The 16,001-nt window shown below is 42.5% G+C and overlaps 1 protein-coding gene across 12 annotated transcripts in view; it reads left to right on the top strand.

Annotated features, from left to right (window-relative positions):
• The window catches only part of DCAF6 (DDB1 and CUL4 associated factor 6), a 110,807-nt gene that overhangs the window by 19,121 nt on the left and 75,685 nt on the right, over positions 1-16,001 (top strand). For 10 of the 12 annotated variants that reach the window (XM_040987547.1, XM_040987557.1, XM_040987556.1 and 7 more), the window contains exons 2-4: positions 500-561; positions 7,097-7,189; positions 15,043-15,228. In XM_040987547.1, coding sequence (XP_040843481.1) covers positions 500-561; positions 7,097-7,189; positions 15,043-15,228 — 341 coding nt within the window. The remainder of the gene's footprint in view (positions 1-499; positions 562-7,096; positions 7,190-15,042; positions 15,229-16,001) is intronic. The other 2 variants (XM_040987549.1, XM_040987559.1) reach the window with 2 other exon arrangements.

Below are 16,001 nucleotides of genomic sequence, written 5' to 3'. Positions count from 1 at the left end.
GGAGCTGGATTGGAAGTGGAGCAACCAAGACTCAAGCCAGTGTTGCACAGAGCGGCTTATCGAGCTGTGCCACAGTGCTGGCTCCTGACCTGGTGTATATATCTCCTATCACAGAGGGTGGAGATCTTGCTTCATCTTACTGTTGTATTTCTAGCTCCTGGAATGCTACCTGGAGGAGTGTACTCAGTACGCTCATTGAATGAGTGGATGAATGAAGAGCTGTTGGATGTTCACTGTGGTTCAGGTTCTGCTAAGCCTTTTCTGTCCTTCAATCATTGAATTCTTACATTAGCCACATGAAGTTGATATTCTTGCAGGGAAATGAAGCCCCTGGAAGTTAATTTGCTGAGTGTCGCTCAGTTTATAAGTGGCGGAGCTGGAGTTGGAGCCAGCATTTGCCTTGCTTAGCTAGGCCCGGGGCTCTTCAAGTGTTAGACTTTCCTCAGCATAGATTGTGTGGTTTGTTTATCTCTCTCTCTCTCTCTCTTTTTTTAAACAGGAAGAAGAGAATTTATCCAAAGATTAAAACTTGAAGCAACCCTAAATGTGCATGATGGCTGTGTAAGTAATAGTTAATTCTGTATGAACTAAAAGGGACTTCAGTATTTAAAGTTTGGTAAATTGCCCCAGAATTTAAAAAAGAGATCATGAGTAACTAGTAAATTGGGAGAATAAAGCTTTACATGAAAATATAGAAGAGTATATGCAAGAATGTTTGAAGCACCGATCAGTTTTCTAACCTTTAAAAGGTTTCCCTCATTCACTGCTCTGTGAGGTCTCTGAGCGCATCTCTCTAGATGTAATAGTCATTTCTCAGAGACTGTAGACATCGGTGAAGCACAGCATCGTATTATGGTTAAAGTTATTAGTGTTAATGTATCTGAGAGGAAAGAGTGCTCCCGTGTGCTGGTTCATTCCTCAGACGCCCAGAGCAGCTGGAGCTGGGCTGGGCAGAAGCCAGGATCTGGAAATTCATTTCGTATTTCCCACATGAATGGCAGGGTCCCAGTTACTTGGACCATTACCGCTGACACTCAGGGTTTGCAATAACAGGAAGTGAGCGTCAAGAGCCAGAACCAAGTGTGAACCTGTTGTACCTCGATATGCTACGTGAGGATGGCCATGGTGGATGGCCTGTACCTACATGGAGACCTGGAATATATTTGTTGATATCTACAGAACTTGAGGGGATTTTAATTGGAATTCACCGAGTCTGTGTACCAGGATGGAAAGAATTAACATCTTGAAAACATTGAAGCTTCCTTAACATGGAATAGCTCCCTATAAAGTTACTTCTTTGACAGTTTGGTAGTTTTCTTCAGGGATCCTGTACATAAAGTATTATATTTATATAAATTTTGCAATGTAAAAGTTATGGATTTTTGTATTTAAAATTCTTCTCCATCGCTATATAAGAAAACAACTGACTTTTGTTTATTAACCTTTACCTGTTATGTGGCTGTCATCACTTGTCCCAGAAGTATTTTTGTCTTTGTATTTCCTAGTTTGATCATGTTTGCATATGTGAGTAAAGGTTTGACTTCTTATTTCCGAATCTACATACCTTTTCTTGTCTTAATGTGTTCATGAGAGCTTCCAGGAGTACAGTGTTAAAAAAAGATGTGTTGTGTTCCTAATTCTGGTGGCAGGCCCCTAGTTTCTCTCTGTTAAGTATGATGATTATAGGGTTTTTGTAGAAATTGTTTATTGAGTTGACATATGTAGTTTGTTCCTAATTTGCTTTTTAAATCAGTCACCAATGGATGTTAGATGTGGTCAGATACTTTTTCTGCATCTGTTGATGATGATTCTTCTTCGGTTTATTGATGTTGAATTGGCTTTGTATGGCTGGAAGAAAACCAGTTGGTTGTGGTGTATGAATCTTGTTACGCATCGCTCAGTTTGATTTGCTGATATTTTATTGGAGGTTTTTGTATCCATGTCCATGAGAGACACTGAATTATAGTTTTCTTGTAATGTCTGTGTGGTTTTGTTATTAGGTTAATGATGGGTTCATAGGCTGCATTAGGAAATATTCCCTCTGCATCTCTTCTCAGAGATTGTAGACAACTGGAATAATTTCTTTTAACCTGCAGTAACCTTTGCCAGCAAATCCACCTGGGCTTTGTACTTCCTGTTTGGAAAGGTTCTTAACTGTTAATTCCATTCTTCTAATAGGCATAGTCCTGTTCAGCTGGCTTACTTACGCTTTTGTTAATGTTGGCAGATTGTGTCATTGAAGGAATTACTGGATTAGTTCATTGTGTTTAGGTTATCAAAAGTGCATGTTATTTCAAAAGATTAATCAGTAATTCTATTCTTTTTTAAAAAAATAGTACAGTGTGATTTTTATTTTTATTTTGTTATTTTGAAAGGCAGAGTTATAGAGAAAAGAGAGAGAGAGAGATCTTTCATCTACTGGTTCATTCCCAAAATGGCCAGAATGACTAGAGCTGAGCTAGTCTGAAGGCAGGAGCCAGGAGCTTCCTGAGTCTCCCTTGTGGGTGCCAGGGGCCAAGGACTCGAGCCATCCTTTTCTACTTTCCCAGTCCATAAGCAGGAAATCTGACTGGAAATGGGAAACTGGGATAGAACCTGCACCTGTGTGGGATGCTGGCACTGCAGACAGCTTCTTCTACCTTTTTTTTTTTTTTTTTTAATCTTAAAGATTTATTTATTTGAAAAGTAAAGTTAGAGAGGTGTGTGTGGGGGGGTCTTCCATCTCATCTACTGGTTTTCCACCTAAATGGCCACAATAGCTGTGGCTGTGGCTGGGCTGAAACTAGGAGCCAGAAGCCTCAGCTCCGTCTTCCACGTGGGTACTAGGGCCCAAGTACCCTGGCCATTGGCCGCTGCTTGCTTTGCTTGGCTCAGAAGCAGGTAGCTGAATCCGAAGTGCAACAGCCAGAATTTGAACCGATGTGCACTGAGTTGCCTGTGTTGCAGGTAGCAGCTTAACGCCCTGTGCCACAGAGCTGGCACTAGTTCCATTTGCTGAGTGGACGTGGTCTTGTTTAGATCCTTGATCTAGTGTGAAGGTTTGGCGGATTGCATCATTCCTGGAATTAGTGAGTTAGTCCAGTGTGTCTGGGTTATCAGACAGCTGGGGAAGAGAATTCTTCCTTTTAGGGCCCCTTGTGATTCCCTTTTCTCACCTCCAGCATTAGTAATTTGGCTCTTTTTCTTTATTTTATTGTTTTTAATATTGTTTATGTAGTCGAGAGAGATGCATGCCCATGTGAACCTTTGATTAGGATGGGGAGGGTCAGGTGTGTAGGATGGTGGGTGGGACAAATGTCAGGGTTTTTTTTTTGTCTTCCTGCGTCCGCACGGGAGGAAGGGGAGAGGGCTATTTTTTGCTGTCACACTGTCAGTACCCAGGGATGGAAGATAGTCATTTGATGTCATCTTAGAGACCCCTGTGTGGGGAAGAGTGTTCCGAGGCTATTCCCCGGTGGTTGCAGTAGCCCTGAGATGGTGTCAGCTTTGTTGCTCCAAGGTTGAGAAAATCTTGCCAAGGTCTACTGGTTGGCAAAGTCCACCTTAGTGCATCCACAGACCCAGGAACAAGCTGCAGAGGGTTGCCGGAATTGTCCAGCCTGTCCTGCTTTCCATCCTCTGACGAGGCTGTTGATGTCCTCTACTGGCCAAGATTTGCTGGCCATCATGCCCCCCATGTGTATCTAGACCTGCACGACACAGGCATTAGCAACTGAGGAGGCCCAGTCCTGATACATGCACTCCAAGGTTGGACCACATCCTGTGATGTGTGGGACCACAAGTCCCCTACAGAATGTGTCCCCAGATCTTGTTCTCTCATGTTCTGGTGGTGCTGTGGCCCAGCCTGACATTGTGCACTTCCTGCTCTGACACTTAAGGGTGGGTACTCTGGCCTAGCCCACTCAGGCATGCCCACCAGCCTGATGCAAGCACCAGCGGGCGGCAGGTAATGCTGTTAGCCCAACCCAGGCTCCCATGTCAGGGGTGCCTAGGCCTGACTCAGACATGCCCTCAATTTATCAGCTCTAAACCACTTTGTCTCAGCTCCCTTGCCTACCTGCGAGTGCAGTGGCCTGGTCTGTGGACGACCCCAGAAATAATTTCTTCCCTTTCAAATATCCTAATTTGCTCTCACTCTAGTCAGTCCTCAGGTCCCACTACCCTTGGCAGTCTGCTGCCCCTCACCCCACCTGAGGGCCAGTGTGGCATGTCCCGGCCCAGAGTTCTCAGAATTCCTGCCTTCCACACTTATTTTTTAAAGAATAAATAAATAAACAAACACATAAAAATCAACTATGCTAACATTGGTATAGCTAACAAAAATTGGACATTAACCAGGTCCAGAATTCCCACCATTATTGGCCACTTGTCTCCCAGCAGGGTAATATTTGCCTAGGTACAAGGCAACTTAGGCAGCTGCCTGCGGCTGGGGAGAAAACTTTAATACAAACTAATTATAGTTTGTAATGTGTATGTCCAACTAAACCAAGTTAACTTTCTTTCAAGTAATTGTACCAATTGCAAGGTAGCGTACATAAGATAGTCCTGAGTCTTCCTTCTTATACCTTGTATTATTGCTCTCATTCATTTCACTGATTTGTAAGAATACATATAAGTGTATTCTTTTATGTGGTGTATTTATAAGCAACCATAATTGAATGTGCTTTTGCTATTAGCATATTAACAACAATAACTGATCTTTTAGATTAGTTAAGTGCAGTTCCGTTACTTATTCCTCCTGTGGCATACTCCTTTGTGCAGATCCAGATATCTGGTCTACATTTGTGGGAAGTGGTTCTTAGAAATTTCCTCAGTGTGTGTTTGGCTGAGAAAATGTTTATTTCTCCTATTTTGAAATATAGTTTTTCAGGGTAAAGAATTCTGGATTATACATTTTTCTCTCAGTGCTTTAAACATTTTATTGTGCTCTCCTTGTTTATGCTTTCTGAGGACAATGCTCATGTAGTTTTGTTCCTCTGTAGCTAAAGGCTTCCCTGGTTCCATTGGTTTCCTTCAAGATACTTTCCTTATCTTTGATTTTCTGTAGCTTAAACATGATAGCCTAGTAAAGTCTTTGGCTGTTTATTCTGAATGTTCCCTGACCTTTTCTGAATCTGGTTTGGTTTGTGACATTAGTTTGGGAGAAATTCTGTCATTATTGTTCCAGATGTTCTCTTCCCTGTTTCTTCCCCTTCTGGTATTTCCATCGCCCGTAGTTACACCTGTTCTAAGTTTCCCACATCCTGGGCTGTTCCTCTGTGCTCCAGTCTTTGTTTTGTTTGGGAGGTTCCTATTGATGTGTTCCTGACGTTGGAGATTTCTTCCCTCGGCCATGTCCAGGGTGCTCATATCACATCAGAAGCATTCTCCAGTTTTGTTACAACTCTTTTTCATTCGTTCTTAGAATTTCCATCTTTGTGCTTGCCCTTTCGTGCTGTTGAATTGGTCCATTGGAGCCCTTAGCAGGTTCATGTTAGTTGTTCACAGCCCCAGTCTGGAAGCTCCAGGAGTCCTGGTGTGTTTCGTGCTGATGCCTGTCCTGTACCTTCAAAGTGTAGTTTTTGTCTTTTAGTGTTTCTTGTGATTTTTCTTCCCTTAAGACTGGATGATAGACCAGATAAATGGAACAGATACAAATAAATCTTGGAGAAATATATAATTAATGAGGTAGTATTTTATCATTTTGTTTCTAGATCTCTGTATCTTTTATTTTAAAAAATTTATTTTATTTATTTGAAAAAGTTACACAGAGAGGGAGAGATGCAGAGAGTGAGAAATATCTTCCATTGCTGGATTACTCCCCAAGTGGCCACAACAGCCGCTCCTGAGCCAGGCCAGAGTCAGGAGCTTCTTCCAGGTCTCCTACGTGGGTTGCAGGGCCCACAACCCTGGACTATCTTCTGCTTTTCCCAGACTTTTTGTACGTGGCTGGAATGGAAGTGTAGCAGCAAGGACTGGAACCGATGTCCCTATGGGATGCCAGCCCTGCGGGTAGTGGTTTAATTTGCTACGACACAGTGCCAGCCCACGGATCCCTGACTCTCAGTGACCCTGTGTCTGGCCTGTGAACCTCACTGTGAGTTTTCATTGCCTCCCCGCCTTCTTACCCGGGAGAGAGTGGGCAAGTGGGCTGGAGGTGGGCAGGCTGGAGCAGGTCCGTAAGGCTCTGCACATCCTTGTAGGTTAAGCTGTGGTTGAACAGCTTCTGTTGACGGCAGACCTTAGTAAGTGTAATAGATTAGTGGGTTTCAAAATGACTCCTTGTCCCTTTATCCTGCTTGAAACACAGGGTATTTTTCTCTGGAATTTACTGTGAGAGCCTCTAGAGGCCCTGGAGTTAAAGCAATATGGACCTTCACATAATCCACTCCCCTTGTAGGTTTTAATAATCAGAGTTGTCCTTTGGGGCCTCCCCCAATTCCTCAGTCACAGTGCAGAGCTTGCTGTGACACTGCTTCCCGCAGAGGTTTCTACATTCTCTTCCAGTAAGCCAAGCTTCTGTATTAATCTATTGCTCTCATTCTCTATTTCTTTCTGAAGATTGAGTTATTTGACAGAAGAGCAACATGGAGGGAGGGAGAACAGAGAAAGATCTTACATCTGCTGGTTCACCCGCAGATGGTCCCAGGAACCAGGACTGGACTGGGCCGGACTAAAGCCAGAAGCCGAGAACTCCATTTGGGTCTCCCACGTGGGTGGCAGGGACCCAGACTTGGGCCGTTTCCACTCTGCATTGGGAGAGTGCAGTGTCTAGGACTTGAATTTGCCGCACCATGCCAGTCTGTCCTGTCACTTCATTTTGGTAGAAACAGTGTTCCTATGTCGTTACTGCTCCAAGGGACGTAATAGGAATTTTGATTGTGCAGTTTGTTCATTTTTTTTACTTGTTAGCATGGTGTGGTAACTTCTAGTCTTTATATGTGTATAATTACTAACCAGAAGTCTGGTTTTTTTTTTTTCAATAAAGAAACTTAAGTGCTTTTTATTGTAATAATAACCTTCTTAATGCTATGAATTTTGTACCGTCAGGTAAGTGAAATATCGCAATCTCCCTTTGCCTAATTTGCTCATATTTCTTTCTTTGCTTCCCTTTTAGGTTAATACAATCTGTTGGAATGACACTGGAGAATATATTTTATCTGGCTCAGATGACACCAAGCTAGTAATCAGTAATCCTTATAGCAGAAAGGTAAAGTAGTTAAAAAAAAAATCTACATTTAATGAAAAAAAAATCAAGAAGGTAGAGAAAGCTTAAATAATTGTGGAATGGACATTTATAATGGCTTTTATCTTTAATAAAGTTAATTATATAAATATAATTTAGAGGTTAATACATGGACATTCCTTAGTTTCCTTAAGGAAACAATTTTATTCAGCTTTAGTTTCCAGAAAATTAAAGCACGCCTATTTTACCCAAGTGGTTAACAGTGGTCCCAAGTGACATTGTCTCTGTAACACTCTTTGGGGAAAGATGACAATGTGATTTCTTTTTTAAGCTCCTGTACCCAGCTTTGGAGGAGCTCAGCTCTGGCCATTGTGGCTGATCCAAAGCCAGGAGCCTGGAGCTTCTTCTGGGTTTCCCATGTTGAGTGCAGGGTTCCAAGGCTTTGGGCCGTCCTCTCCTTGCTTTTCCAGGCCACAAGCAGGGAGCTGGAACAGAAGTGGAGCAACTAGGACACAAACCAGCGCCCATATGGGATCCTGGCAGAGCAAAATTCTAGCCACGAGGCTACAGCGCCAGACCCCCCTTTAGAATAAAGGTTGCTCGGTAAATGAGTTATCTTAGTACAGTAATTTATTTATGGAGTCCATCGTCATATCCGGAGTAATATGAATAACTTTACTTCATGCGAGGATGAGGACTCTCTTCGTTGGACACTTTGTTTTTGCATGCAAGAGCATTTAGATGGAAGTACTCACATTGCACAGAAGAGTTAATGGCATGCACTGTTTTAAGTGTGAGTCATAGTTTTCTAAATAGCTTGAGTTTGAGTCTCAGTCGGCCGAGTGCAGTCTGGGCTGTCGAGCTGCGTGCATTCCAGTTACGATTAGGAACACCATCATTGTTCTGTATCCAGGAGGGACTGGTTCTGAAACGAGATCGTAGTTGCATAGAACTTTCAAAAAATTTTTAAATGTCATTCCTTCCCTGTAAATATGCCTTTCAAATAAACAAATAAAGGCATAGCCACAGGAATGGAGAGAGGGTTCAATAGATCTTCTGTCTATTGGTTCATCTCTACATGGCCACAGCAGCCAGGGCTGTGCCTGATAAAAGTCAGTAGCTAGGAACCCCGCCTATTGGGGCCGTCCTTCACTGCTTTTTAGGCATTTGATCAGGGAGCTGGATCAGAAATGGAGCAACTGAGGCTTGCATTGGTGCTCCAATATGGGATGCTGGTGTTGTGGGCGACGTTTTTCGCTCGCCTGTGTCCCAACACAGGCTCTTGGTAAATTGAATTCTGAGTAGGATTATGTTCTGGTTTTCATTGGCTCTTAGCTTCTGAGCTCATGTTGTAGAGGGTATGTTTAGTTATTTTTATGTCAGTCAGAACATTATACATTGGCAACCAAAGTCTTTTTTTTTTTTTAATTTATTTTTATTTGAAAGGAAGAGTTGTGCAGAGGAGAGAATGATCGTCCATCCGCTGGTTCACTCTCCAAATGGCCAGAGCTGAGCTGATTGGAAGTTAGGTGCCTGAAACCTCCTCCTGGTCCTCTACATAGGTGCAGGGGCCCAAGGACTTGAGCGAGCCATCCTCTGCTGCTTTCCTGGGCCTTACGTGGAGAGCTGGGTTGGAAGTGGAACAGCGAGGATTTGAAACTAAGCCCATACGCTGGTGCTGAAGACGGAAGCCTAGCCTGCTAAACCCTGGTTGCCAGTCTGCTCAAAATCTTTTTTAAAATATATTGGTCTTGCAGGATCAGCTGTTTATGTAGTTCTCATTTTTCATGTTTTAGCACTTAAGATGCTTGAGCATTTGTTCTTCACCTCTGAAAGATCACCGTGAGACTGTCCGATTAGTAGGCCATCCCTTTGTTTCAGTAGCGGTTGTGCTTATTTTCCCTCGATGTTTTCGAGTTCTGCTTTTCTTGGGTCAGTGATAACTAGGATAACCTTTTTCTTATAATAGAGAAAACTTCCCGGAGTCCTGTGTAGGTGAAAGGCTTTTCGATAGTCATAGCATCTTAACTGTTAGCGGTTGACAAGGCAGTCATCTTGGTGCCAAAGGCGTGATGTTTAGAAGACCTTGTGTTCTCCTTTGCTTATTTTCTAAAGAATGACATCACATTGATTGATGGATGTAGTTCAAATACATATATTTAAATATGTAGCCCGAGGCAGGCTAGCTTTATAAAGAAAAGTGAGGAAGAAGAGTGGTTCCTTTTGGCTCCTGTTTTCTGGAGGTTTGCAGTCCCACACTGGGCATGCCGCATTTGCGGATTGTATTTTCGCAGACAGGGTCCTCAAGTGGGAAAGGACATCCCGCGACTTAGGACTCTTCTAACTCCTGCATGCTTTGGGGTGCCATTATTCAATGACAGCAGTGTGTTTGATAAACCCAAATTTGATGTAGGAAAGGAATTTGAAGTATTTTAGTGTTATTACTTAAGTGGGAGAGACACAGAGACTGAGGTTGGCGGTAACTTCCGTCTGCTGGTTCACGCTCCCTATGTGGAAAAGGTGAGACTGGCCTTAAGCTGGGTCCACGAGCCAGGAGTTGAGTCCAGATCTCTAGGAGCCCAGGGAGCAGAGTGATCACTGCTGCCTTCCCTCACTGCATTGGCAGTAATCTGGAGTCAGCAGCCAGAGGTGGGAATTCAGCCTGGACATGGAATTCTTAATTGCTAGCTTGAATGCCTGCTTCTAGAATTTTTTTAGATGTTGGGATATCAGTGGTACATTATATAGGAAAGTAAGTCTTTTGCTCTTGATTCAAAATTACTTAATATTTTTAAGACTTTTTTTGTTTTTTTAGAAAGGCAGATTTAAAGAGAAGGCTCTTCTGTCTATTGCTCCATTCCCCAAATGGTTTCAATGATCAGAGCTGAGCTGATCCACAGCCAGGAGCTAGGAGCCTCTTCTGATCTCCCATGTGGGTGCAGATCCCAAGCTTTTTGGGCCATCCTTGACTACCCTTCTGGGGCACCAGAAGGGAGCTGGATGGGAAGTGGAGCAGTCAGTACATGAACTGGCACCCATATAGGATCGTGGCACCTATGAGACATGGATTTAGCCAGTGCCGGGCTCAAAACTACTTAATCTTATACTTTGTCTTCATTTTCTAATCCTTTGAATTAATGTGAAAATTAATTGCACAAAAAAGTTTTGAAATTCTTACATTATAGATTTGAGCCTGGATGAATCATTATTAACGTGTTTATGTGTTTATATGGAGATCAGAATGATACACACACAGAGAGCAAAAGAGAAACCTCCCATCTGCTGTTCACTCCTGCAATGCCCGTAGCAGTTAGCGGTGTGGCAGGCTGGAGCCGGACCTCATCCGGATCTCCCACATGGGTACTGAGACTCGATGACTTGAACCATCATCTGTTGCTTCCCAGGCATACTAGTCGGAAACGGGATTGGAAGTGTGGTAACCAGGACTCAAACCACCACTCTGATAGGAAATGTGGGTGTCCCAAGCTGCAACTTAAGTTGCTGTACCACGACATTGGGCCCTAATGTGATTATATTTTAATTATGTGTACAGAATATCCACAGCACACTCATGTCCCCAAAGTACTGTCCTTTGTGGACGCTTCTCTTGACTTTTGTCCCCCATTACTTCGCATATTTAAAACTCATTGTTTTTTGATGAGCTTTTTTAGATACATATTGTTCTGTTTTCCTTTGTAACTATTATTACATTTATTTACATATTGTGCTTATACTGTTACTGCTTTGAGATAATGCCAGTTTCTTTTTGCCTGTTACGTAATTGATGCCCAATAAAATTTAGTAAAAAATGAAAAAGATGCGGATTTCATATTTGATTCTTAAGCAGTGGCATGGTTTGGGTTTAAAGATAGGTGATTTTCACTGAGTGATTTATAAAGTACTCTGTACTAACTGGATACTTTTGATCAATCTTGACAGTCTTAACAAATTTATTTATTCATTTATTAAAGATTTATTTATTTTTACTGGAAAGTCAGATTTACAGAGAGAAAGAGAGACAGAAAGGAAGATCTTCCATCTGCTGGTTCACTGTCTAAGTGGCTGCAACGGCTGGAACTGAGCCAGTCCGAAGCCAGGAGCAAGGATTTGCTTCTGGGTCTCCCATGTGGATGCGGGGTCCCAAGGCTTTGGGCCGTCCTTGACTGTTTTCTCAGGCTGCAAGCAGGGAGCTGGATGGGAAGTGGAACAGTCCAGACATGAACCAGTACCCATATGGGATCCTAGAGAGTCCAAGACGAGGACTTTAGACACTAGGCTGCCGTGCTAGGCCCTAAGTTATTTATTTGTAAGCTTGAGAGAAAAAGACAGATCTTCCCATCTGTTTATTCTGTCTACCTACGATAGCAACCAGGGCTTGGCCAGGTTGTGTTCATGACCTTGCAACTCTGTGGGTGTTCCAACATGACCTTCCCCCTCTACATTCGAAGAGACACATTAGCAGGGAACTAGAGTTGGAACAGGAACCAGGACTGTGTGGATGCAGTTCTCACAGTGCAGAAACAAATCCCATCTTCAATATTGACTACCCTGTATACGTGAATATTTTTTTTTTTTTGCAATAATGTAATAAGTGGGAAGTGTGGGGTACAAAATGAAATTCTAATGGTGGCAGCCTTTTAATGTAAAGACTTAAATTTTTTATTGAAAGATTTATAGACCAGGAGATGAGAAAAAGATCTTCAATCCACTGGTTCACTCTGAGTGGCTGTAATGGCAGAGCCAAGCTGATCTGAAGCCAGGAGCCAGGAGCTTCTTCTGGGTCTCCTGTGCGTGTGCAGAGTCACAAGGCTGGCACCCAATATGGAATGCTGGTGTGTGCAAAGTGAGGATTTAGCTATCAGGCTATCACAGTAGTCCTAGGAGGCATCATATAGTAGGTTTTATAGAGTATATTAAGCAATTGCATTTCAGTGTAATTGAAAGTAAAACACTGAAGAGCCTTAAATATAGAAGTAGTATGATTTACATTTTTAAAAATCTTTATTTTTATTTAAAAGGCATATTTAGGGCCAATGTGGTGGCTCAGTGCCTTGTATGCCTGGATCCCATATGTGTGCTGGTTCATGTCCTGATTGCCCCACTTTCATCCAACTCCCTGCTTGTGGCCTGGGAAAGCAGTAGGGGATGGCCCAAACCCTTGGAACCCTGTACCCTGGAGGGAGACCCAGAAGAAGCTCCTGGCTCCTGATCGGATTCCCCAAATGGCTGCAATAGTTGGAGCTGGGTTGTTGAGAAGCCAGGAGCCAGTACGTTCTTCTGGGTCTACCATGTGGATGTAGGAGCCTGAGGATCTGTGCCATCTTTTGCTTTCCCAGGCCACAAGCAGGGAACTAGATGGAAAGTGGAGCCTTTGGGAGTAGAAATGGCACTCATATTGGATGCTGGAGCTTGCGGGTGGAGGATCAACCTTTTGAGCCATAGTGCTGACCCCATGACTTATATTTTTAAAAGATAGCTGTGGCTGCTATTTGGAAGAATAGAGTTTGTACATAATTTGAATTAGGAAACAGGAGGTAATGAGAAGGAATTGAGGATGCATTTGGCCTGTTTTTGCTGCTGTATTTAATATGGTGGTTAAGGGAGAGAGAAATAAAGAATGATTTCTTATTTTTACACGTTTTTCTATGTGGATGGACACTGATGCTGTTGAGATGCGAACTATATCCATCAGCTTTTTGTGTTTACAACCATAATATTTGAAGGAAGCTACTTAAGAATGAGTGTTTATTTTGATTTACAGTTTGGAGTCTTCTAGTTCATGATTGGGCAACTGATAAGGCTAAAGAATGGCAGAGGGCCAGTTATGTTACAAAGAAGGAAGTAGAACAGATAGGCTCAGCTCTGCCTGAGTGAGTAAGCCTCTTGGGAAGCCTGTTACCTTCCAAGGGACACGCTCCTGTGACTTACAGACCTGCTATGTTGTCACCTAGACGAAGTAATTAGAGCTGGGGTCCTCTCTTAACCATTAACCAGGAGCAGGGGACTTTGGGCCTTTGAGAGATGTGCTCGCTGTTCAAACTGATAGGAACACTGGAATGGAGAGTAGATTCAGAAAGAGATGCGTGAAATGTATAGATTCATTTACCGGTAATGGATTCCATCTTTTCAGTCAGCTTAATCTCAGTAAAAGGAATCATGTGGATTTTTTTTTAAAGTAGTTTTATTTATTTTCATGACAAAGATATACAGAGAGGAGGAGAGACAGAGAAGAAGATCTTCCTTCCGATGATTCACTCCCCAAGTGAGCGCAACGGCTGGTGCTGTGCCGATCCGGAGTCAGGATCCAGGAACTTCCTCCAGATCTCCCATGTGGGTGCAGGATCCCAAGGCTTTGGGCCGTCCTTGACTGCTTTTCCAGGCCACAGTCAGGGAGCTGGATGGGAAGTGGAGCTGCCAGGATTAGAATCGGCACCCATATGGGATCCTGGTGGTTTCAAGTCAAGGACTTTAGCCGCTAGGCCATGCCGCCAGGCCCTCATGCAAGTTGTAAGGCCCTCATTGTAAGTTACCATTAAATAATGAAAGTTGCTATGTTTCTGAAGCTATGCATAAACCTGTTAGATGGGAGCCAGTCCTGGATTGTATAGAAAGATGTCAGGGTGCCGAATGCAAAGCCAAAGGCCTGTGAGGAACACCTGGATGCTACAGGAACTTCCTTACCAGTAGCTGTTTGGTGCACCGTCCTAAAGTATCTGACAGCATAAAGATTGTGCCAGGTACTTTTTGCTCAATTTATAAGCATTGCAAGGGGAACTGGTCCTTTATTTGTGGGATATTATTATAAATGTTAAGAATATTTGTTTTAATTTATTATTTTAAAATAAATCTAGTATCTAAATATAATCAAAGAATTATATGCCCTCCTATATGCTATTTCATTACTTAGATTTTGCATGTACAATTCCTTTAATTTTAATCTTTTGTTGCAGCTCTGTAATTTTTTATTTGTGTATTTGAAAGAGCATTGGGGCATGGGGAAGAAGAGTTAAAAAGAGGGAGGTCCATCTGTGGGTTCTGCTGGTCTATTTTTAAGTGTTTTTTCCAGGTCATTATCAGGGAGCTGTATTAGAGGTGAAACAGCCTAGAATCAAATCAGCTTTGCAGGCTGATTTATTAGCTGTGCCACAACACTGGCCCAATTCATTTTATTTTTATTTCTTCATCTTGAAAGAGACTAGCTTGATTATTTACTATACAGTTTGAAAAGTCCATCAAAATAGTTTTTTTTTTTCTTAAGATTTATTTATTTATTGGAAAGTCAGATATACAGAGAGGAGGAGAGAAAGAGAGGAAGATCTTCCATCCGATGATTCACTCCCCAAGTGAGCGCAACAGCTGATGCTATGCATGCTGATCCGAAGCCAGGATCCAGGAACTTCTTCTGTGTATCCCACGTGGGTGCAGGATCCCAAGGTTTTGGGCCGTCCTCGACTGCTTTCCCAGGCCACAAGCAGGGAGCTGGATGGGAAGTAGAGCAGCCGGGATTAGAACCAATGTCCATATGGGATCCCAGCACGTTCAAGGCGAGGACTTTAGCTACTAGGCCATGCCGCCCGGCCCCCAAAATAGTTCTTAGTTACTCAGTCTTAACCACTGAGTGAGGTAAACCAAATAGATGAAAACTGCATATTTGATTTAATGACATTATTTCATGCATTTTTTCAGTGGATGATTCTCTTCATATCTTAAAGGGAGCAAAATAAAAACGTGAAATTCGGGTTTTCTAAAAAAATGAACAATAGTTTAGAATCAAATGGTATCTTTGAGAATTTATTGCCTGATATGATCAGATTAAATATGAATTTTTTTTCTTTCTAGGAAACAAATTACCTGAAATCAATTTCTGTGTGTTTTAGGTTTTGACAACAATTCCTTCAGGGCATCGGGCAAATATATTTAGTGCAAAGTTCTTACCTTGCACAAATGATAAACAGATCGTGTCCTGCTCCGGAGATGGAGTGATATTTTATACCAATGTGGAGCAAGATGCGGAAAGTAACAGGCAGTGCCAGTTTACGTGCCATTATGGAACTACGTATGAGGTACAGTTTTGTGTTCACAGATAAGGTTCTATTTGTGTAAGTTTGTGTGTAGGTAGGAATGTGTAGATATGTGTGTACATACAGGTGCATGCATAGAGATTATTGATGACTGTTTAGATGTTTTCTTGATAGATCTGTGAATGGAGATAGGAAGATGCTGTGATGGAATTTTCTGTTGGGGTTGTAATTGGTGGAGCAGCCCGACTTGAAGCTGAGTTGTCAGCCTTTGAGGATGGCTACTACTGAAATGCAGGGCTGTGTATTAGGTGTCTCCCTTAAATCACTGACCTGTCTAAAGACATTGCTAGCGTGCTTACCAGGTCCTCAGCAGGAGCACTAGTGCACAAGACGAGACAGTCCGCTTCCTGGAGGATGCCCATTTGCTAAAGCCCCGAGTTGAGTTGCATGAAATAGAATGAGCAGGGCTCAGTTGTACTTCATTTGGTTTAGAAAAACTGCTCATCCTACCAAGTTCTCTTACAGCGTTTGTGTGTCATTCCTTCCCATCAAATGACTGACTGGGTCCCATTGTGTTAATCTGGTTACTTGCATTTCAGTTCCTCTGTGGCCCCATGTTTGGATGTGCACTTACATGGATAGTACATACTGAGATTTTCCTTTCTTGTCCTTTCTCTACATTTTTGGTTTTCACTGATGAGTGCAGTCAGTTTACATTTGTTTTGAGTATTAATATATTTGGATCTACCTGTATCATGACTTGAGAAAGCTCATGGTGAAGTGGAATTAAATCATATTTATTTTGTTGCAAAAAA

This window comes from Ochotona curzoniae, unplaced genomic scaffold (assembly GCF_017591425.1).
Source record: "Ochotona curzoniae isolate NIBS_2020 unplaced genomic scaffold, NIBS_Ocur_1.0 contig_4754, whole genome shotgun sequence".
Classification (NCBI taxonomy): Eukaryota; Metazoa; Chordata; class Mammalia; order Lagomorpha; family Ochotonidae; genus Ochotona; species Ochotona curzoniae.
The sequence above is the reverse complement of the archived record's forward strand: the minus strand, read 5'-3'. Positions and strand labels throughout refer to the sequence as shown.